General features: G+C 42.3%; 1 protein-coding gene across 3 annotated transcripts; it reads right to left on the reverse strand.

Moving 5' to 3' along the window:
- Nucleotides 1-1,678: 1,678 nt before the first annotated feature.
- On the reverse strand, nt 1,679-22,292 carry fubp3 (far upstream element (FUSE) binding protein 3). 3 transcript variants are annotated; one of them, XM_018732785.2, is made up of 20 exons: nt 22,077-22,292; nt 17,183-17,294; nt 11,980-12,013; nt 11,539-11,588; nt 11,049-11,120; nt 10,688-10,745; nt 10,299-10,461; nt 10,060-10,158; nt 8,936-9,040; nt 8,722-8,824; nt 8,342-8,442; nt 7,400-7,513; nt 6,940-7,081; nt 6,639-6,799; nt 5,862-5,929; nt 5,679-5,755; nt 5,350-5,418; nt 4,832-4,903; nt 4,152-4,282; nt 1,679-2,986 (listed from the first exon to the last, which is right to left on the reverse strand). In XM_018732785.2, the coding sequence occupies exons 1-20, from the start codon at nt 22,173-22,175 to the stop codon at nt 2,978-2,980; spliced, it is 1,839 nt and encodes a 612-aa protein (XP_018588301.1). In that variant the 5' UTR covers nt 22,176-22,292; the 3' UTR covers nt 1,679-2,977. The 3 variants fall into 3 exon arrangements, with proteins under 3 accessions (XP_018588301.1, XP_018588302.1, XP_018588303.1); XM_018732786.2 differs by lacking the exon at nt 7,400-7,513; XM_018732787.2 differs by lacking the exons at nt 4,832-4,903; nt 5,350-5,418; nt 7,400-7,513.

Consider the following 22,292-nt stretch of genomic DNA (forward strand, 5'->3'; position numbering starts at 1 on the left):
AGCTAACACGTTTCTGCAGAGCATCTTACAATTATTTACCCATTCATACAGTTGGGTAATGTTTGCTGGAGTAATTTAGGGTAAGTACATTGCTCAATGGAGGTGGGATTAAAACCTGCAACTGTTGGGTCCAAAGGGAGCAGCTCTAACTACTACATTACCAGCAGCCCCTATTAACTATTAAATCACAGAAAAATGCCATTGTCTTTTTAAGGACTGTACACATGAAATTAATGGACTAAAAATGTGAATGAATTCTGCAAAGTTACACAAGGGTGATCAAGCATTTCATGGAGATAAAAATATCTGTGCCATCTGCAAATAAAGATAGTTTGCAGCATTAATAAGCTAAACAAGACGAAACACCGGAATCTCAAAGTTCATGCAAATGTACTTGCAGATGGTGTGTAGGTAGCACTCATTTAAATGGGCATAATATACAATTGCAATTTGTTTCTAAAAGTAAATAAATGGGAAGAGACAGACCTGAAAATGCCCCCAGTGCCAAAAATAAAATTTACCGCACTTTACCAGACTTCTCTCTTAAGAATTTGGCCCAGGCTGCAATTCACAGCTGCTAATGTAGTGATTAGAGCTGTTTGTGCTTTTGGACCAAAAAGTTACAAGTTCAATTCCCACCAGCAAATGTAGTACCCTTAAACAAAATCTGTACCCTACATCGCTCCAGTAAAAATTACCCTGCTGTTTAAATGGGTAGATATGTTGCTTTGGAGAAAAGCACCAGCTAAATCAATAAATGTAATTTGACAGCTTCTAGAGCTTCAATGAGTACATTAAAGGTGACCCCAAACAGGCTGGGAGGTGTTCAGAGTTTCACCACAGACCTCACAAGTGTAAGCACTGTCACAAGCAAACATAAATGTTAAGCCCTCCCCTTATTTTTTTAAAATACAATTGCAGCAACCAGAAAGTCACTTCAGATAAAACAATCAGCTTCAAGGTAAACTTGCCCTAAACAAATTTTCAAAGTAGTGGCATAGTGGCGAGAGCCATCACTTTGGACCTGAAGGATCCAGGTGGAAGTACCACTCCTTCTGTACCCGTGAGCAAGGTACTTGCACTCAATTAATGGAGTAAAATTAACTCTGTTGTACACAAACGGGTGAATCATTTGCTCTGGAGAAAAAAAGTCATTAAATGAATAACTTCAGCACCATAATCTCTCAAAGCACAAGTATGACTCCAGCCAAGGAGAAAGTTCCTTGAATATGATAACGTCTTGTTGCATTTTCCATCTTCAATATTTAATCTACAAAAAAAGGGTACGCAGCCAAAAGTTATTTCATGGAAACAGCCCATCAGACTGGAAAAAGGTAACATTATCCATGCAGCATTGCAAAAATAGAGAACTCTGTTTTCCGCACAAGAGAAACTTGCAGACAGACTGAAGTGTAAACTAGAAAAAAAACTTTTGTATATAGGCCATCATACAAACATATCCTGCATACTGTATGTATATAAATATGCCTTTTTTCCTCCCGGTGTGAGGTGACATCATATAAGAACCCAGTGTAACCGGAATGTGCAAAGAATGAAATTAAATTAAACCAAAAAAATAAGTTTCACTTTTTAATACATAGTTACCTGTACAGGAGGAAGAGAAAAAAAAAAAAAAACCACTAAAATTAAACATTTTGAAATTATAATATCCCTTTTCATTAGGCAATGCAGTTAATACTAGATTCATTTTTCAAACTAAATCAATCATACATATATTAGATCACACATGACAGAAAGAAATATATTTAAAAAGTTAAACATTGAAAATTTAAGTCAACAGTGTGTACTGGTTTGGGAGCTGGAGGAACCTGGGTGGTACCAAATATGAGCTTTGATCTTAATACTTAACATATAAAAAACTAATTATTACACAGGTACAATTTCAGGGGCTTAGCAGTCTTGAAAGGTCAAAGATACATACATAAAAACCAATAATCTTTTTGTCCACAGAAAGATGCAACATCAAATTTCAAATTACACATTCACAATCTCAACATTTTTTCAGTATGAAAACAAAAACAGGGATAGTTCTTCTTAAGAAAACGACAATGAAAAAACTTGAATTATATATTATATATTTAAATAAAGTATTTAGTCAAGTATTGGAGTATACATACATTTCAACAAGATAGCGAAGGAAAAAACTCAATATGTAATACCCCCATCCCCATAATCAGATCATTGTAGTAAAAAAAATTATCCTTTACATTTTCAAAGACCTAAAAAAATAAATCTAAGAACTACAGTTAAACTTTCAGCAAAATAGAGAATCCATCTTTGTTTCAAAAATGAAATAAGACATTGCACCTTATTTAAACCAGAGTACAATAAAATGACACTGAATAACAGAGTACAAAGCACAAAAGGAATTAAATTAGAAATTGAGATTTTGACACCACAAACTGGTATTTTGTAACAAAAGTATACATTGTCTGTAACGAAATATCACAGTTTCATCTTGCTGAATTAAAATGCCTTATGTAAAAGAAAGAAAAGAAAACATTTTACACATTCTTAAAACATCTGCTCTTTCATGACAAAGAAATCTGCTCAAGACTGCTAAGCCCACAATTACGATTTTATTGCAACAGAACTAGAAAAAATAGAATATATTGCGTTTTGTTGAAATGTTACAACTCCGGGGTACTTTTTGGCATTTTAATCTGAATTAGAAAGAAAAATAGAAAAAAGTTCAAGTCCAAAAGGAATCCCGGATATTGTCCATTCAAAATAATGACGTACACAAGTATTTAGTAACAATTAAATGTTCCTGATTTAGAAATATTCTTTATTTAATAAGTCATTCTACAGCTAGTGTTTCGAAGAAAAAAGGTAAGTCTTCAAGGCGTTGCAAATCTAGAAACCTCTGTTATAAAAGGTTGTTTTCAATCCTCTGATATTTCCCAAAAAAAAAAAAAAAAAAAAAAAAAAAATCTTCAATTACCAGACAACCATTCTAAAGTTCCTGAAAGACAAAAGGGAAATTAGACAAAACAGTTCTACATTTATAAATTCAAACACATGAGGCTGGCCAATGTAACAAGAGATCAGTACTACAGTTAATTTTATATACAAAATCTGAGCTCCACATAGTATTGGTTTTACTATACACTTCACATTTTAACCTCACAAACTGCATTTGTTCTCAGACGACCTACACTGGTCCTCAAGTTATGAGCACAACTGGAAATTTGCAATTCCCTTCGTTAATCTCAATATTCAAGAAGGGTCTCAACTTTCACTTCTTTCACACTCTTCCCCTCACTCACACAATTGTTTAAAAAACAGTATTTCATATTTATTCATTCCATAAATATGTTCAATGTTTGTTTCCTGTTGACCACTAGGGTTCAAGGACACCAGACAAGCTGTAAACACTGTGGAGAGGAGTTTGTTTAATCTGGTCCCTCACTCCTAATGTGTGATGCAATTTACTGCAAACAGCTGAATGGGGAAATGCAGGCTGCGTTCATTCTGTAGCACACTGAAATTGACACTGAAAATATCAATATCTTTGGAAACATGACCAAAACATGCACGAGCTGAGGACCCAAAGTACAGGTGGTCCCCGATTTACGATGGTTAGGCTCCTCATTTTTTCGACTTTACGGTGACGAGCTGACAGCAGACATTCAATAGAAACCATACTTCAAATTTTAAATTTTGATCCCCCCCAGGCAAGCAATATACAAAGCAATACCCTCTCACGAGGCTGGGCAGCGGCAGCGATCCGCATCTCCCATTCTGTCACGCAGGGGTGTGGTGTATTAAATGCATTTTCTACTTGATATTTTTGACTTATGATGGGTTTCGGGGAACGTAACCCCATCGTAAATTGGGGACCACCTGTACATAAGTTATGAAACAGATTGAGCTTTGAAATTTTATAGAAAAGAATACATCAACTTGTCACAACTTTCAGAAGTCAAAAAAATTAGGGTTCAAGAGATGGAATGTAAATTTAAGAACTGCTGCATGCCATTTTAAGGCCTGAAAGTTGCCCAAATTTTACTTTTGCTGCTTCCCTTGAACTGCTGCTGTGCAGAGAGTTGTGAACCTAATGCCCCTAGCCACTGCTACGAGAGTATTTTACCAGCCATCATGTTCAATGACATGTCGATGGTTCTTACCTGAAGGCCCGGGGCCTGCCCCTGCTGTGCACCCTGCCCAAAGTATCCCCCCTGCTGCCTGTAGTACTCCACCCAAGCAGCGCTATAGTCAGGGGTGGAGCTTTGCTGGGATCCAGGGCCTGCAACCTGACCTAGTAAGAGACAAGCATTTTCATTCTGGTTTGCTTTCCTGTCTATTTTCAGTTCCTCTGTATTACATAGGAACCTCTTCACATGGGGTTATTCAGCCAGTCACGACTGATCAAGACCAGCAGGTTTTCATTACAGCAAAACACCTTTTTTCAACCCACTGAATTCCCTTCCCATATTTAGTAGCAGACAGCTGGTAACATACTGGTTAGAGCTACTGCCTTTGGATCCAAAAGGTCACAGGTTTGATCTTTACCTCCAGCTGTAGTATTCTTGAGCAAGGTACTTACCCTAAATTGCTCCAGTAAAATTAATCAGCTGTATAAATGGGTAAGTTAATAATTTTATGAAACTTAACACTAAGTCACCTTGAAAAGAAGCATAAGTTAAAAGAATAAGTGTAAATGTTGCGCAAGACTCAGAATATCCACTGGACAGGGCATCTCAGGGTCAAAAAGTTGAGTGCTGCTGATGTGAAATTTTTTTTTTTTTTTTAAAAATAAAAAAAATAAAAAAAAAAAGAAAGTGGAACCCTATCACTATCAACCTACTCTGCTTCTTGTAGTACTCCTCCCATGCCTTGCTGTAATCAGGGCCGGTGCTCTGGGCTTGGCTCTGCTGACCTAGACAGAGAGCAGGAGTCAGAACTGTGGTCTCCAGCCACACATAATGCAGTACTATTTTAAATATTTGGAGTGGTCACATTAATAAGCAGTGTGTGCTGGAACTGTTTCATGAGCCCTTAGGCTCCATTTCTGTATGATAAACTCAGTACCACTACTGCACTGAGTCAGACTCTTATTGAGCACAGGCCAACCCAAAATCCTTGAGCATTTCTCAGTTTTCCTTATAGGTTGCCAAAAGGAAGGGGAAGTAACCTAACGTTTCACCCATTTAATAGGGCTGATTATATAATTTTGAATTTAATATGCTCAAATATGACTCCATTTCATTCATTTAAAAGTTTTCCATTTGAAATGACCTATATGAAATAAGACACAGTAGCAGAATGGAGAGGGTCAAGGATCTATGTGGGGCAGGAGTCTGGACATGGAGACAAAACACTTGCCTAGCTTTTTATAATACTGCTCCCAAGCTTTGGAATAGTCCATCTGCCCAGCCTGCGATGCACCGTGACCTGCAACCAGATATGAGTTTCGCTGTATGGAAAAGTGGGGTCTGCATGACAATGTCTCCCTGCACATTTAAGTCTTCAACAAAAAATAAAATTTGACAGAGATGGGTGAGTTTCCACACAATAAAACATGAGCACCTTTAATATCTGATGAATGCAGACTGGTTACTTAGTGTACTAAAGACACAAAGAGCTCCAGGACACAAGTGCAGTAGGACAGGGGCCCAACTGCCAAACAAAACGATCCACGGGGCACCACTTACTGAGGTCTTGCTGGCCCTGAGGCTGCCATGTCTGGTAAGCCGCTCCCCAACCCCCAGTCATAAATGTCTGAGGGCCACTGAGGCAAAAACAGAGAGAGACAGTAAGAAAGAAGAGCCATCAATATTACTGGTCTAAGGTAAAGCGTCATTTGTGGAATTTAAGTAGTAAACAGGGTTGCTTACTTCTGGTGAGGACTAGCCTGGGTGAAAGGGCTCAGGCCAAAGCTGTTGCTTCCCCCAATTCCAGACCCCTACAGACCAGAATGGATATGATTAAAACTTAAATCGATTCATTCATATATCTAATATTACCACTGCCTTTTGCACAAAGTACAGTACCAGCGGAAAGTGAGTACACCTCGGTAACCCGAGCAACACCTGAATAGGAAGAACTTGACAGAAGAATGAAAGTATCCTACATCTTTGACAACTGCTGCTGAAGAGCTGAGATTTCATGTTACCCCATCTCCTCAAACTACTTTGCCCATCTTTTGACCAATACTGTGCAGCGACTCAGACAGACTGCAATATTAAGTATGGCTCAAGCCACAGGAACTGAACTTTAGGTGTCCAGTGTCTTTTATATCAGGGACCACAGACTGTAGTCAAGCTGACTTTTAAATATATATTTTAAAAAAAAAAAAAGGAGCAAGGAATTCTACAAGTTCTACAGTTTCCTATAAGCCCACACAGCTGTGTGACAATTGACGTGCTCACGTATTTCAAATTCAATTTTCTCCTTCCATTAAGCAGACCAGATTAAAACAGACCTGGCTAGTAACTCAGTTTAGATCCCTCAAAGTTAACTGACTCAAATCAGCTACATCTATGCTTCCTGCTGCACTATGTGACACACTGAACTATAGTACACCTCAGTACTACACAAACCCATGAAATGGTAGAAAATGTACAATTTAAGCTGAACCATCAGAAAATGTAGCATAGGGTATAGGACATTACCCCAATTTTCTCTTCAATCAGTTGCCGAGCCATCTCCATCTGCTGGGGGGTGCCCCGGATGGAAAAGATGCGGACATTTGGGTCAGTGTTGGGTGGTGGGTTTCTCTGCAGCTCTACGTGAGCCCCAGACTGAGAGTTAATGTTCTTAATGGTCTCCCCACCTGTCAAATTGGACAGAACATGCAGTTTAACACAAGGACAACAGTTACTTGGCTGAACTATGACACTGTATTTAAGATATCCTTAATCTGAAATCAGATAAAGCCAGATCTAACCAGAGCATCATCCCAAAGGAACTTACCTTTTCCAATCACTAGACCACACTTGTCAGCAGGTACTGTGTATGTTACTTCCTGCACCCCACAAGGGGCTGTCATGTTCCATTCTCCACGGCCTCTGCCCCTGCCTCTGGAACCCAGGGACCCACCAAAGCCATCGCGTTCCTGTCAAAACGACAATCTGCTGTAACTGGCACGAAAAGGGCTTGGCAGCACATTTCTAAAATATAACAACTTGTTCAGAGCCACAATTCTTTGACAAGACAGCAGTAACGGAAAGCTATATGACTAAAGTTTTCCCAAAAAACCACAACTCAACCACAGGAAGGTCCCAGTGCAACCACAGTGGGCAACTTTTACAACACAGAGCATCACCATGGTCAACGTGCAACCAAGTGACAAACACCCTGTAGTGGAGGACGGAGACAAGTAGCCCTGCAGTGCAAAAAGAGTGACTCTGAACCCCTCAGCTGTCTATTTTACCTGTTTTGGGGAGTCCCCCCTAGCCAACCACAGGGACAGACGGTCTGGGCTATGCAGGGGGGTCAGGCTCAGCCTATCCAGAGGAAACCCCAAAGGGGGCCGGACAGAGGAAGGCTGCACGAGCAACAGGCAGCAAGAGAGGCAGGACTTATGTGTAAGTCTGAACAACAATCATCAAGAAACAGTGCATACCCAGTTTCCTCTAAGAAGGCTTCAAGTCAAAAATTTTCTGTAGATACTAAAACCCCTGGCTGCTCCACTTATAATAGATCCAAAAATTAAAAGCCTACCACTTCTCAGTCTTGGCTCCAGAGTGGTGAACTTTAGCCCCCCCTGTCCCTCCAGCTATCATGAAGAGCCTCACAACTCAGACACATTTCTCTACTAACTACCCCCCCAATCATCTGTCACAATAATCTATTTGCTGTTTGAATGTCACTTATATAGATAGTTAATTAAATGTGTACTAGAAAAATGGTGGTACCAGACAAGGTCTGCTTTCAAATGTTTGTACCTCTTCATCTGCTGCTGGTGACTTGTTTATGTCATTTAGAGAAGAGTAGTAAGTAATGGATAAATAAACAAAAACAACTTAGCATCTGATATGATTCAGTATTAATGAAAACACCCATTGGTTCATTTTTCCTCCAAGAAAAATGGACCAATGGGGTGGATGGATACCTGCAATCTCACCACTAGCACCCATTGGCTATATATCTGCAAACAAGGCAGAGCTTACATGCAACATTGCTCCAAGCTGCCAAAAAGCTGTTAATCCCATTATTCTCTGTGTAATCTCTTTCCCAACGCCCAAAAACGCACCAGTGCAGACACAGAGCTAAACAAGAGCAAGCCCTCAAAAGGTGTTGCAGAGCCTCTCTGGCTTCCAGGCCCAATTCTGGAGGAAGGGAAAGAGGGGCTTTTGGATCTCCCTCCTTTTACCTGTGCTGTGTGGACAAGCTCATTGATGAGGTGGACTGCATGCTGGCACCTTTCAGGTTGGCCCATCACCTGAGCTATTCTGTCGGGGCTGATACCATCATCTGTGTGTGTTGAGAGTATAGCAGGGCATGGATTATCAACGTCAGAAATGTAGGGTGGCCATTTCAACACACAAAAGAACTTTATTACTGTCTTTATTTAATGATTATACAGAGGAGCATTTATCGGAAAAGATCAAGTTCAACAAATCTCTCCAATGAGGAACACCAGTGCAGCTATGAATCTAACAAGTGAGGTATCTAAATTGCAGGCTGCACTGCTGCCCATGTGGTTCCGGGCAACATACTTGAAATTCGATGTTTATGTACACATTACCACACCTGGTTTAAACTGGATCCTAACACCAGCATCGTTCTCTATCTTCTTGATCATCTCGCCGTTCCTGCCGATGACTATCCCCACGGCAAACCTTGGGACTGCTACCTGCGTACATCATGTGGACATAAAGGCAGGAGTGAAGAATCCAGCATACAAGATCTGCTACCCAGGAAAAGACACGTGATATTTCCCCCCCTTTTGCTGCAAAGTGCTTACATCTAAGCTGTTCCCTCCCAGTCGGGATCCAAAGTCACCCCTCCCAGAGCGGAAATCTCCTTGGTCTTTGTCACGGATGATCTCAATGACCAGCTCTCGTGCTTGCTGCAAACAACAGGGTCAGAGTGAAGACATCAGAACTCCATAACACTAAGAAGCAAGACCTCCTACAGCATTGTTAGCACACCTCCCTCAGGAACCTCTCATCTGGTTGAACCCTCAAAGTATTCTTTGCAGTCAAGTAACCATGAAACATATCCAGCAATTCTAAAGGTGGTATCACAGTAAACTTTCCGGTTGTAAAATCAGTCTCTTCAGATATGTATCTGAACACATCTAATTCTAAGTGGTGTCCTTCAAACTGGCAAACTGTGGAATTTCTCCTGATCCTAATCCCCTTCTGGACACCAGCTATACACTGTCAATTAACAAGATGGACCTCAGTTTTGAGAGTTAGTACAATGAGTGGTTTTCTGGAAGAATATTTTGTCTCATCTGCTACACCTATTCCAAAATCTACAGCTACTTGTCACGATAGACAGGATGACAATATGACTGAACAGTTACATTTCTCTGAAACCAATACCTTCATCTCTAGACTTAGAAAAATAAAAAGGCCCAAAGAAAAACCTGTCAAAACTTTACCAGCCAAAGAGATGGGCTTTTGTAGCATATATAAGAGTTTACCATTAAGCTGCACAAATTAAACAAATGACTGTTTCCAGGTTAGGCCAGACTCTCAGTGGGCTGTAATGAAGTCAACATTATATTGCAACCCTTTGACCTTTAGCCCTTGCTCTATGTACATGGGCGTATTTGCAGTTTCTTGGCATAGTCTTTGCCTGCATGTTTCTTTGACTGCCATTCATAAAACTAATAATTGCTTTGATGAATTTACAAACCTCATAAAAAAACTATAAAAATATTTTCAGAAACTACTGTAGCAGTTGTTCGCTGTAGGGAAGCTGGCATACGGTGTATGAGGGATAAAAGAATGAACTTAATGGTACTGCACTTATCTACCCTTAACCTAGAGTAAAGTCCAGTTTCCCCAACTACATGAATCTTAACTTGCCGATACATACAAATGGCAGAAACAGTTGGACGCGGTCCCCATTATTCACCTGCACTTTGTAGGGGTCCCCAGTGATTCTCAGAGGCTTGTCTGCACCCGTTGGTAACGGACCATCCTGGATCATGATCATTTTTACCCCTGTTCTCTCCTGCAAGACAAGGACACACACTGTGAAGTCTTAAGCGCAGCAGAAATACACGTGCATCCACAAAATCGGGCAAGATCAACAAGTTTATCTCTAAGATCAAGAACTGTCTGTTCTTAGTCCCTTCATGTCCCTGAACCTACCTGGAGCTGCTTGATAGTGTCTCCCCCTTTACCAATAACCAGGCCTACTTTGCTGGCAGGGATGAGAATCTCTTGAATGGAACTACTGCCATCCATCTCATTGTGGAAGCCTGGGCTACTCCGACACCGGTCCACAATTTGGCCCAGCAGCCGTTTTGCCTGCCTGGTTAACGGGGATAAGTGGAAGTGTCACCACTTTTTAGAACTGTACAGTTAGCACTGCTTTTTAAACACTGTAATGAAAAAAAAAGTTAAGCGAGTACCTTACAATTGACCACTTGCACTCAGCGCTTTACCACACTAAATGAGGGCATGACTAAGTTGATTACTGGCTTAGCCGATGCCTCTGTCTCATTTAGACAGGTTACGAGGGGGTGGGGCAGACTTACTCAATGTTCTCCGGGCTGCCAGTGAGAGTGCATGGCCGGTCCATCATGCCACCACTGTCTACCAGGATGGAAAAGGCAAAAGATTGTCTACAATATCTCTACAGATTAACATGTAAAGAGTTGTACACATTCAGGTGACAAATTTAGAACATGCACTAGCGACAGTGTTCAGTCATATGTCAGAGTAGAAGTATAAAACATCCTTATTTACTCTGGTAAGGGTTATCGCAGAAGTAGGAATTACAAGAAACAAGAACTCAAACCAGTTCACTGCAATAAAGTCTTTGCACAGTAAAAGCACTTCAAGTGCTGAGAAAAGCAACCAGGTGCACAGTCGCAGCCACAGCATGGTTAGACCTACCTGCTGCAATCTGGATCTTACAGCCAGATTCCAGCTGAATTCTTGTTATCTGTTCTCCTCCTCTGCCAATAACTGGAGAAACACCAATGGTCAATGATAAAAGTCAACAAGGGGAGAAAAAGTAAAATCCTTGCATTAAAAAAAAAAAAAAAAAAAAAAAAAAAAAAAAGTGAACATGGCTGTGAAAAGCAATTAATGTGCACATAAAAAGGGGGGGGGGGGGAGCCACAGGTGAGCCAAGTACACACCCCATAACCAGTGGAGCAGTTCCAGGTTATGCAATTGTTCCACAAGCCATGAAAACAAAGCACAGCCTCGAGCTCAGAGAGGGGTATGGCAAGAGTGATACAAATTGAGGGAGACTGAACACCAAGTCAACATGCTCTGCTTCTCTCATGGATTAAATTACAGACTCCCCAAACCCCCAGCTCAGGAGACAACATTCACCACTTCACAACCTGAAAGCATTCAAAATCCACCACATACTTACTGAATCCAACCATCTTATCAGGCACTTTGAAGTCTTCTGTCACAATAGCCCTAAAAGTGAACAAACACGTGACTACATATATTCAATCCACCAAGCAAGGAATAGAAAATGAGCTCAGATCTAAACACTCCTGCTTTGATGTATAACATACAGACTAATGAATGAGCACGTGTACTTTTCACAAAGTACATTGTCCGTATTCCCACTGGACAACTGAGAAAGCATCCTCCCCCCACCCGATGAACATAGCTGGAAAAATGACACCACTCCAATACTACCCCCTGCGCAGAAGTACCCTGAAAATGTATATACTTTTTGATTAAAACTTTTTCAGATGTGTTGAAGTCATGACTGAAAGATGACATGAGCTATAGGGGATCCTTACTGGCCATCTGTGAGCACAAAGCAAGAAAAAAAACAGAAGATTCAGGCAAGGCTCACCTTTGATGTACCATGGCACCGAGCTGGTTTCCAACTGTGCAAGTGGGAGGGTGACAAGAAGAAGGGGGGAGAGAATGTTAGCTAAAAATATGTACATGTACTCAAGAGAACAAGTAAGACACCACTAGTGACATTTCTTGCAGGCAAATTTTACATCAATGAATAGGTAGCACTAGTCCTTCGCAGCCCACAAATTTCAGGTGAATTGGCAATTCTAAATTTCCCTTAATGTGCGAGTTCGTGACTGCAATTGTGTGTACGATCTCTGTAGTGGAGTGGCATCCCATGCAGGCTGTACCCTGCCACAGTCCCTATGCTTGCAGGATAGGTGTGGAGACCACCGAAGACTGTTTATTAAGAATCGACGGAAGTTGTGCATCAAGCCAAAGTAGTGAACACACAACCTTAAATTAAGCAAAATAAATCGCATAAGAATTTCAAGATTTTTTGCAGTTGGGCAGATTAAATGCTGGACCACAAGTTTGCTCATGGAAGAAGAACACTATCAAGAATGCAAACAGTACCCTGCGGGTAGCACATTCACACCCTCTCATCAGTAACACTTGGGAGGTAGTATGCCACCTGTAATCAGCACAATCTAAACATCTTTAACAGCAAATATCTTTCTGTAAAGCATGCAGATACTATGCTTCTTCCATAAAAACTACATACTTCCTCTCACACTGACCATCCACCAATCACCCTCTGAAGCACCACACACACACACACACACACACACACACACACACATTTTCAGAACCGCTTGTCCCATACGGGGTCACGGGGAACCGGAGCCTACCCGGTAACACAGGGCGTAAGGCCAGAGGGGGAGGGGACACACCCAGGACGGGACACCAGTCCGTCGCAAGGCACCCCAAGCAGGACTCGAACCCCAGACCCACCAGACAGCAGGACCGTGGTCCAACCCACTGCGCCACCGCACCCCTCTCTGAAGCACCATTTGAGTACTATTATTCATGCATTTAGTTAATTGTAACATTGTCAGTCTTGCTGGACAAAAGTACTATTTACCCATTTAAACAGCAGGGTAAATTTATTGGAGTAATTCTATGTACTCCAGCAGGAGTTGTGACTAAACATTAACAATGCTACATAATGCATCTAACAGCATAGCAGCCCAGTGCTTACAGAGTGAATCACCAGCCACTGGTTAGTTAGTGCCGGTCCCAAGCCCAGCTAAATGTTCATGGTATTCTTCGGGAAGTGCACCCAATCATAAAATCTGTGCTCCAAGCACGCTTCCAAATGCTGTTGTAACTGGATGCAAAACGGCCAAACATTTATCTTTGAAGATGTGTCATAAAACTGAACAAAAAAAATCTTTCAGTGATGTTTTCAGTACACTGCAACAAAATGAACTGGAAATGAAGGAAGCAGAAATAACTCCTTGGGGGGAAAAAATGCCACATTCAGCACCACAGATGAGCTCAAAAAGAAAAACATTTCATTCATTTATAAGTCAACCAGGTACTTCAAAGTTATTAATATTGTATTACTAGCTCAAATTTTGATAATTTAAAATTCACTCCTAATCCATGGACACAAAACACTGCTATGGTAAGAATGGTACTGGAAGGCTAAAAGGTAATATGTGACCAGGTTCAGACACACTGGTGCACATTGACTCACGAAGGCAGCAGGTAGTAGAGCATTTGGAACCACCACCTTGGTCTAAATCCTACCTCCTGCTAGAGTACCCCTGATCAAGCACTCAAATGTTACCCCGCTATATTAATGGGTAAACAACTACAAGTATTAGTTTGACACCAATCACTTTGGAGAAAAGTGCCAGATAAATAATCTTAAAACAAAGAATGTTTCTGGATTAGTTGGCTAAATAAAAAGAAACAAAACTCTAAATATCTAATACTGTGGCAAGTGTGTTTGCAGCCTGCAACACAAAAATACTAATGCCACGGTGGGGGAGGGGGACATTCGGGTAGAAATGAATATCCTTCTGGTATTAATAGGTTTGGGTGTTGGAGACGACCCAGTCTGACACAGTGGCATAGTACAGCCAGTCTTTGCCTAGTTCAGTCTACACACCATGAACACTCGACAATGTCTCAGCGTGCAACGTGGCACCCCCGACTGACCGCCATCACCTGAGTGGACCACAGCGCCACTACATCAAGAGAGGCAAAGTTGGAGACGGCACCGTGGTGCTAGCTGTACGTCAACAATCTACAGAGGCAATGCGCTATATGTGGGGGTCTCCACCCCTTATCATACCTTGAACATGTCATGAGAAGACTAGATTCTCTCAAATATAGTAACAACTGCCACATAGTATAGATGGTAACAAGTTGAGGGGAGATCAGATGGATGGTCTCATTTACAACAAACTGAACACTCTGAAGGAACTATATGGTCAACAAAAGTCCACACTGTTTTGTTTTTAAGTACCTTGGAGTCATTCTAGACCACATGTAAGAAATACAAAATTCTAAGAAAGTAGCTAAGAGGTGGCATTTGAAGAGCAGCTTCCAAAACATGGGTCAGCCAACCAAAGCTCAAGAGGGTGGATCATGAGACAACACTACATGACCCTCAAAGCTTTTGACCTTTCTTTTGTGGGTAAAGAGCAATAGTGGGCAACAGATGGAAGACACAGAAGAGAAGTTATAGCAATATAGACGCACTAAAGGTAATCCACGCATCAGACATGCAAAAAAAGGCACGTGTAATTATTTTCAAACTATTCCAATAGCATAGAGTATCAAATCTTTTGCTTCCCCCCCCAGAAATGATTGTTCTTTCTGATCAGAGAGCATTTGCTTGAAACATTTTGTTTGTCGAAGCTAAAATAAACATTACCAGAACAAAAATCTCCATTGATGGACTTTGGAAGACCTGGTCAATTACCCAGCAATATTTGATGCTTAGGTCACTCTCTAGTTTTGGCCCTCAGGGCAAATAAATTTGGCATGTTAGTCACCACTCTGAAAGAAACTTCTCTGGAAAATGTTACATCACAGGTGTAACATACAATTCACGTGCCACCTGAACTCTTCACCGCTGCCATACACCTTTCTCAAAACAAAGAATAGCTGTGGGATTTAAAACAGGACAGTCCATAAACACCACCAAGAACTTCAGCAAACTTCCAGGTCACAAATTTTGTTACCAACATGTCACTGTTCTACAAAGGAGCTTTGGTCATAACGTATATGAAAATGGATGAGAGCAAGTGGTGGGGGAGACATGTGAAGGACTTCTGACTGGAATGTTTTGGAGTTCTTCATACAGGAAGTATGAGGGAACAATATTTCACAAAGCATAAAATTTGAAAATGTTGCAGAAAAGGGGAGGGGGGAAAATCTGATAGTAACCAAGGGCTGCCACAAAACTTTCATTTTCAAATGCAAGTCTTTAGCCAACTCACTGCTGTTTTAACAAAGGTGATAAAAATGATCTGCTATAAAGTCCCACTCCAGTTCAATTAAATATATATTTGAGGGGCCTCATTGGAGGTGACTTTCTCTTATAGGCAAGCCATCACCTTTCCACAAGTAAACAGCGTAAATGTGGAGAGATACACACACACACACACACACATTTTCAGAACCTCTTGTCCCATACGGGTCGAGATATTTGCATTTAAATACAAAGCATTGGTGCTGATAGACCCAGTTCTGATGCAAGTGGAGTAAAAGATTCTTCTTCACCTCCAACTCCACCACGGAGTTCTGTATAGCCCTTCATCATTCCATGTGCTTCATATTCTGTGAATTTTCCAAACCTATCACTTCCTTGGGGCACCACACATTGCTAATTGACACTTACGGAGAAAGAACCTCAAATAGCCTGCAACCAGGAGAAAGTTACCAGGAAGAAGGTGCAAAACAGAGGTATACAAGTGAAATAAGCTTATGAATTATGGAAAGCTTAAAAAAACCATTTCAGACAAAGCCGAAATTTATGGTAACGCTGGCATCAAGCCATTTATGACCGCTCCATTCATACGTTACTTCATTTACATTAGCATTTAGCAGATGCTTCTCTTCAGAGCAACTTTCAACAAACTCTACGCAGTGTTATCAGCCCACACACCTTATTCACCAAGGTAACTTACACTGCTAGATTCACTACTTACAATGGGTCACTCATTCATACATCAGTAAAACACACACTCTCTGTCAATGGGTGATAAAACTCTTTTCAAACAACTTGCCAACCAACAAATCTGTAAGAAAGCACAGTTTATGTCGATTCAGTCCAGGCACCGGAGATGGGAAGTAATGACACAGTTCCTTCATTTTTCTCCCCCATAACAATTAGGCATTTTGATCAGGCCTTAAAAATCTAACTTGCATCACACGCAGCATAAAGTATGAATCAAAATGTTTTGGGCCAGTTTTCAGCACAGGCCAAAATTAAGGAGTTATGCTGTGTACAAACAACACAGAGCTTAGAGCGAACACCTTCCAATCAGAAGGTCCTTGTTCAAGTATAACTCCTACAACAGAACCCCTGAAAAAAGTACTTATCTTGAATTGTTCCAGTGAAGATTATCCAGCTTTATAAATTGGTAAATCATTGTAAAAAGCTTTGTATGCACCCATAACATTGGAAGCTGCCTTAGACACCAGCTAAATTGAAGGGGGGGAGAGAAGGGGGGGAGAAAAAAAAAAAAAAAAAAAAAAAAAAAAAAGTGTTGTACATTTTCCTAGACTTTGCTGCCTACAAGACCAAAATTAAGAGTTCTGTGAAGTGCTGACATTACTTCCCAGAAGGATAATCTCTCTAAGTCAGTGATTTAATGACAACAGGTGTCCAGGTGACCCAAACTAACAAGATCCTGGGAAGCATGTCCTTGTTACTGTCCCAGTTCAGAAAACTGCCCCGAAGCAGCAGGTCAATATAGACTGTTGCTTGTCAGGCCCATGTCAAATAAGATAACATTAGCCAAAAACATTTGCTGTCCATTGAGAAATAAATAAAAGTAACTTTCAGTTACTGCTAATTGGAACTCGGTGACCTGCAGTTAATCCTGTGGAAGCTTAAGAAACCTGGGGAAAGGAACGCACATGGAAGAATCACCTGAAGTGGGTCTTAGGAACATGGAAGTAAATCTGTGTATAGGAAACCCACTGGGCTGGAGTTCTTACCCACACCACCATACCTCACTGAGCAAACAGTACCCAACACCTCAAAGTCCATTATAAAAACTAAATCTCACCTCCTTCCTCCAAGGACCGCTTCTGACCTCCATACCCATAGAGAGAGGGGTCCACAACTGGCGAGGAGTTGTTCAAATGGGACATCTGGTCACTTCCCATTTTAGCTGCAATCTAGAAAAGGAGAGCGCATGCATCTGAGCACAACATGTTATAAACCCAGGAAGTTCCCTCCACCACACACACACACACACACACACACACACACACACACACACTTCTCTAAATTCCAGTATGAAAACAGTCCTGCTGACAAGCAAAAACCAATGAACATTCTGTGACTCATTTAGTGTACCCTGAAAAAAATGCCATTCATCCTTCCATACAAGCCCTACCAGTAACTACTTGCCTAGTGCAGGGTCACAGTGACCCAGAGCCTATCCTGCAAGCATAGGGGGTGGGATAGGGTATACCCTGGACAGGACACAATGCAATCATTCTGTCACACACACAAAGCAATTTAGGTCAACAATTCACATAGAACATGTGTTTGCACTGTGGGAGGAAGTTGATGTGGACACAAGGAAAACATGTAAACTACCGTGGCATAACACACCAGTGCAAAACGTAATTATGTCGGGGTTAGTCAAGGAAGACGGCACAAGAACCGATTAAGCCACCTTCCGTGGGATTGTACAAGAGCCAAATCCAAGCAGTTACTTGCGGCTGAAGAAAGTCCACATTCCTATCAGACACCGCAGAATAAAAGGAAATCATTTTCACCCGAGACCTCCCTAACCTTTTACCCTTCCCGCTGAAGGATACAGTTTCACAAAAACTGCAGGCAATTGAAGGATCCCCTTACCTCAAAAAACTGATGTCATCATGGAATATTAAGATCGGAGTGCAACCAATCAGTAGCTTTCAGCACCTTAAGGCATCGTTATATCAACTTTAAGAATCCACAGTGTGCAGAAAAGGAGGCGACTCATGGCAAAGAGTGGAGCACAGTTCCTGCACACTGGGGAAAGGTGGGGCGCTAAGAGTACTGAGAGACGCTCTTTCCCTGGAGCAAGGCCTGCTTCCTTGGGAATGCACGCACGGAATGCCGGCAATGCAGGAGCACCGATAAATCAGGAGGCTGGGGGGTGGAGCTCACGGGGCAGTGAGACGCAGGCACTCAGCGGAATGCTCCAGAACAACTGGCTGCTTGTTGTAGGGGGGACAAGGGCCACACTTGAAAGCAGGCTCACCAACATGGTGGGAGTTACAAGCTCTAAGAGTTGATCTGACACTACAGTATTCCCATAGAATAACCAGGACAGCAGGACTGGTTTAGGTTCACACGTTCAAGGTTGTGTTTGCTCCAGCTGAACCTAGAAGTGCCACGGAATATTCAATAACAATGACCCCGTATAGGACAAGCGGTTCTGAAAATGTGTGTGTGTGTGTGTGAACACGAGGCTGAAAGTTTAAGAAACAACTACTATAGCTCCAACGTGCATGAATTTTAACGTGAACAAATTCCAGACTTTCGATATATTTTAAAGCTACTTTCAGCCTGACAATTTTCCACAAAATGTGAACTTAAGTATGAAGAAAGGAAGCACAAACAATGTAAAATGTGTACAGATTTGTTACGTCGCCTTTTCTAAAAGTAAGACCAGAACTCTTCCAAACTACAAACCCCAACAAAAACTCAATCACTACAAAAGGGACTACAGTCTAACCTCCAAGTGTAATCCTTACTAAATCAAAATTTAGCAAAGGCAGGGGAGATCTGGATTTGACAACAACACATGTACAGATTGGATACAGAAAAACAGATCACCCTTAGTTTTATTTCCTCCGACGAGCTGGCAAAAGTGACACACAACCCTTCGCCATCAGGAAGATTTGAGATTAAAAAAAGGCAGAGGGTCAGGGTCATATTTAAAAAGCCTAATTAAAGCATCAAAAAGCAAAAATGAAGTGGCCACTGTTTGCATGTCTAATTTAGTGGAAATTCAAATTAAACATTTTCCTCAGTTCAGCAGCACCAACAGCATTATTCTGCTTTAATTCACACTATGCAAATTACATAAATAGGGACTTCGACTGTTTCTCCAACAGAGAAATGAAAACTTGCAATAACCCGTAATTCATTCTGACAACAAACTGAAGAAGATTAAGAACAAAATAAAAAATAATCCTAGAAAGAGCAGCTGGTAGTATAGTGGTTAGAGCTGCTGCCTTCGAACCTAAAGGTCACAGGTCTGATCCCACCTCTAGCTGTAGTACTCTTCAGCAAGGGATTTACCCTGAAATTGCTCCAGTATAAATGGATAAATAACTAAGTTGCTTTGGAGAAAAGCATTATCTAAAATTAAAAAGTGTAAAATGTAAGCATAGCGCTAATAACATTGGTATGTTATTCTTCAATTGAAAATGACTATAACCCAGCGATTATGCATTCAAGCATCTCAATCAGTAGCAGGACATTAAAGACCCATCTACTCAAACTGTGTCTATCAAAAGTGATTTATAGCCATGTTCACAACATGCTGCATCAAACTCTACCTTTACCCATGTAAACCTCCTGTCACAAGAATTGTTACTTTCATACTCATAGGTTACACAGTTTCCTAAAACAAAGAATCTTCAAAGCACTGTACAAACAAAAAAACAAAAAAAAAAAACCAATCAAACTTCTTGGTCTTACAAATATCAAAAGCCAGGAATGACATGTATTACCATTGCACACTAGCCAAACCTTCACAATTTGTTCCTGTGAATGATAAGGTTAAAACCACTTTGATAAAATGGAGATCAAGGAGGGCAAACCTGTTATACTGGAAATGTCAGCATGATTTAAAGCCAACCCTTTAACAATGGCTTCATAATAACAAATGTGACAGACTGCAGGTTCATAACCACAGCTGCACCATACTGAATGCTGCAGGAGCAAAATAAACAGGACTCCTCAAAAGACTTTTGAGTATATTTGCACTAGCTAACATGCACAAGTCTTGCAAAGAATTAATAACCCTCAGTCAAATTTTAACCTAAGAAAATGGATCACTTGTGTTTTTCCACGTGTAGAAAAGTGATAAGGATACATCAAAGACCATCTCCCACACTGACCAACCTCAAAAAATAAGTGTGCAAATTTGATAAGTGAGATCAAGCCAATAAGACTGATTAACGGATTTCTGATGTAGCCTGGTGTAGGCCATCTCGTCTCCTGCTATGGTGGAAGGAGACCTCCAAAAGCTCCGACTCCACTTTGTCTGCAGGGATGGATCCGCATACCCTTAAAGAAGGAAATCAGGAAGTCTCACTTTTACACAACTTGATTCAAATTTAAGAATGGGACATGTGCAAGATCGCCAAGTCAAAAGAGGGGGGAGTGTAGAGTTCCAGCTTAAACAAAGCAGAGCAGGAGTTGGATGTGGAGTTGCAACTCTGAACGTTGCTGGTTCAAGCCCTGCTCCCAGTTACTGCTGCAGTAACAAGGCTGAGGTAGGATCAGTTCCATCAAGTCAGAGGACCTGTGGTGACCACCAGACTGGTGTCCCTCGTAAAGGAGGGCACGCAAGAGGTTTACCACTGCAAGTAGAAACCCACAAAAATGGGGGGAGAACATGCAAACCCCAAGGAGAATGAACCAGATTCAAACGGAGATCCAAAACCACTGCCCAGGAGCTGCAAGGCACCAATGCTGCTTCAGTGGAAGAGGTACTTGCACATATGTAGGTTAAAGATATACAAATGATATATATGTAAATTTATACTGGAGGAAAAGTTCTAGGACGGCGCAGAGTTACTTTTAAATGGGGAAGCCAGTTTGCACGCGAGATGATATGATCACAGAAAGCCTGAACATGCAAAGATATGGACTTCTGGACAACTCCTCCATATCTGTAAGGGTCCGAAGCAGCGGGGCTCTCTTTAGACACTCTTCACGTGTGAGTCGGGTAAAGTCACGCACCGACACTGTGCGACTTTACCCACTTTAGCACCAGTCACGAGTCAGAGCCCATGAACCACGTGTTCTCGGTGCGCAGATGGTGCGATCAACTAAAGTAACTAAACTGTAACCCCCCCCCCCGGAAAGCAGCTCTCGCGCGCGTCCATGCTGATGTGCACGCGGGAGGAATTATCAATGTATTCGATCGGTGGCGGTTTCAATCGGCTTCGCGGAGATGAGCTGATACAGGAGCACGTGCCCGGTTGCCCATGGAAACAGGGCAGCAAGGCAAGGGGGTCCGGCTGAACTGTTGCTGCACCACATTGGACAGCGTCGCAGTTAGAAACAATTAAGGTTTTAAAAACGTTTGGGGGGGAGGGAAAAAAAAAAAAAAGCAAAATGTCAGGGCGGCTGCACAGGGCAGGCGGGCTCAGACACAGTGGGAAGAACTTCAAGAAGAACTGACTCTGTTGTTGCTTGAGCAACAACTCAAGTTGTGACGCGGGTTTGTCCCGCTGGGGACACGCTGCAAACTGCAAAAAACGGAGCAGACAGAGGCAGCTGCAAGGCCGAAAAGGCGAGGTTTTTAGCCCGGGGACAAGCGGCCCCGACCCCCTGCGGCCCTCGCGCCGCCCGGTGGGGCTCTGGGCTCAACAGGTGGCGGCGCGGCGGGAGCCCGAGTTCGGCCGCTAGACTAGTAGTTCACGAGGCGGCGCTTCACAGACCCGCACATGATTTTATTATTTCCAGCGGCAGCGGGACTCCCCGCACCGCCGTAGAAAACAAACTTCCACCGAGGCGACACACACTGCGAGTGTTTCGACGAGGAGAAAGGAGGAGGAGAAAAGAGGGGGGGGGGCGTCGGTTAAAATAAGTCCCCCTCCCTTCCTTCCTTCCTCTTTCCTTCCTTCCTTCCTTCCTTCCACCCTCCTCCCTTCCGAAAGGCCCAGCTCCCCCGAACTCCCATCGGAATTCTCCCGCGGAGCTCCTCCCGCCGCTCGCCTCACCTGTCGGGCCCGGTGCAAGGCGTCGGCGAAGCCTTCCCCTTTGGTCCCGGCCTGAGGCGCCGAGGCCTGTCCCTGCGCCAGCTCCGCCATCATCATCATCGTCCCTCACGGCAGCTCACGGGCCGAGGGGGGAGGGAGGGTGGAAGAGGGGGGACACCTCTCAGGAGTCGCGAGCGGATCAAGGAGCAGCACGCGCCGACCTCCGGAAGCGGAAGC

This window comes from Scleropages formosus, chromosome 6 (genome assembly GCF_900964775.1).
Source record: "Scleropages formosus chromosome 6, fSclFor1.1, whole genome shotgun sequence".
Classification (NCBI taxonomy): domain Eukaryota; kingdom Metazoa; phylum Chordata; class Actinopteri; order Osteoglossiformes; family Osteoglossidae; genus Scleropages; species Scleropages formosus.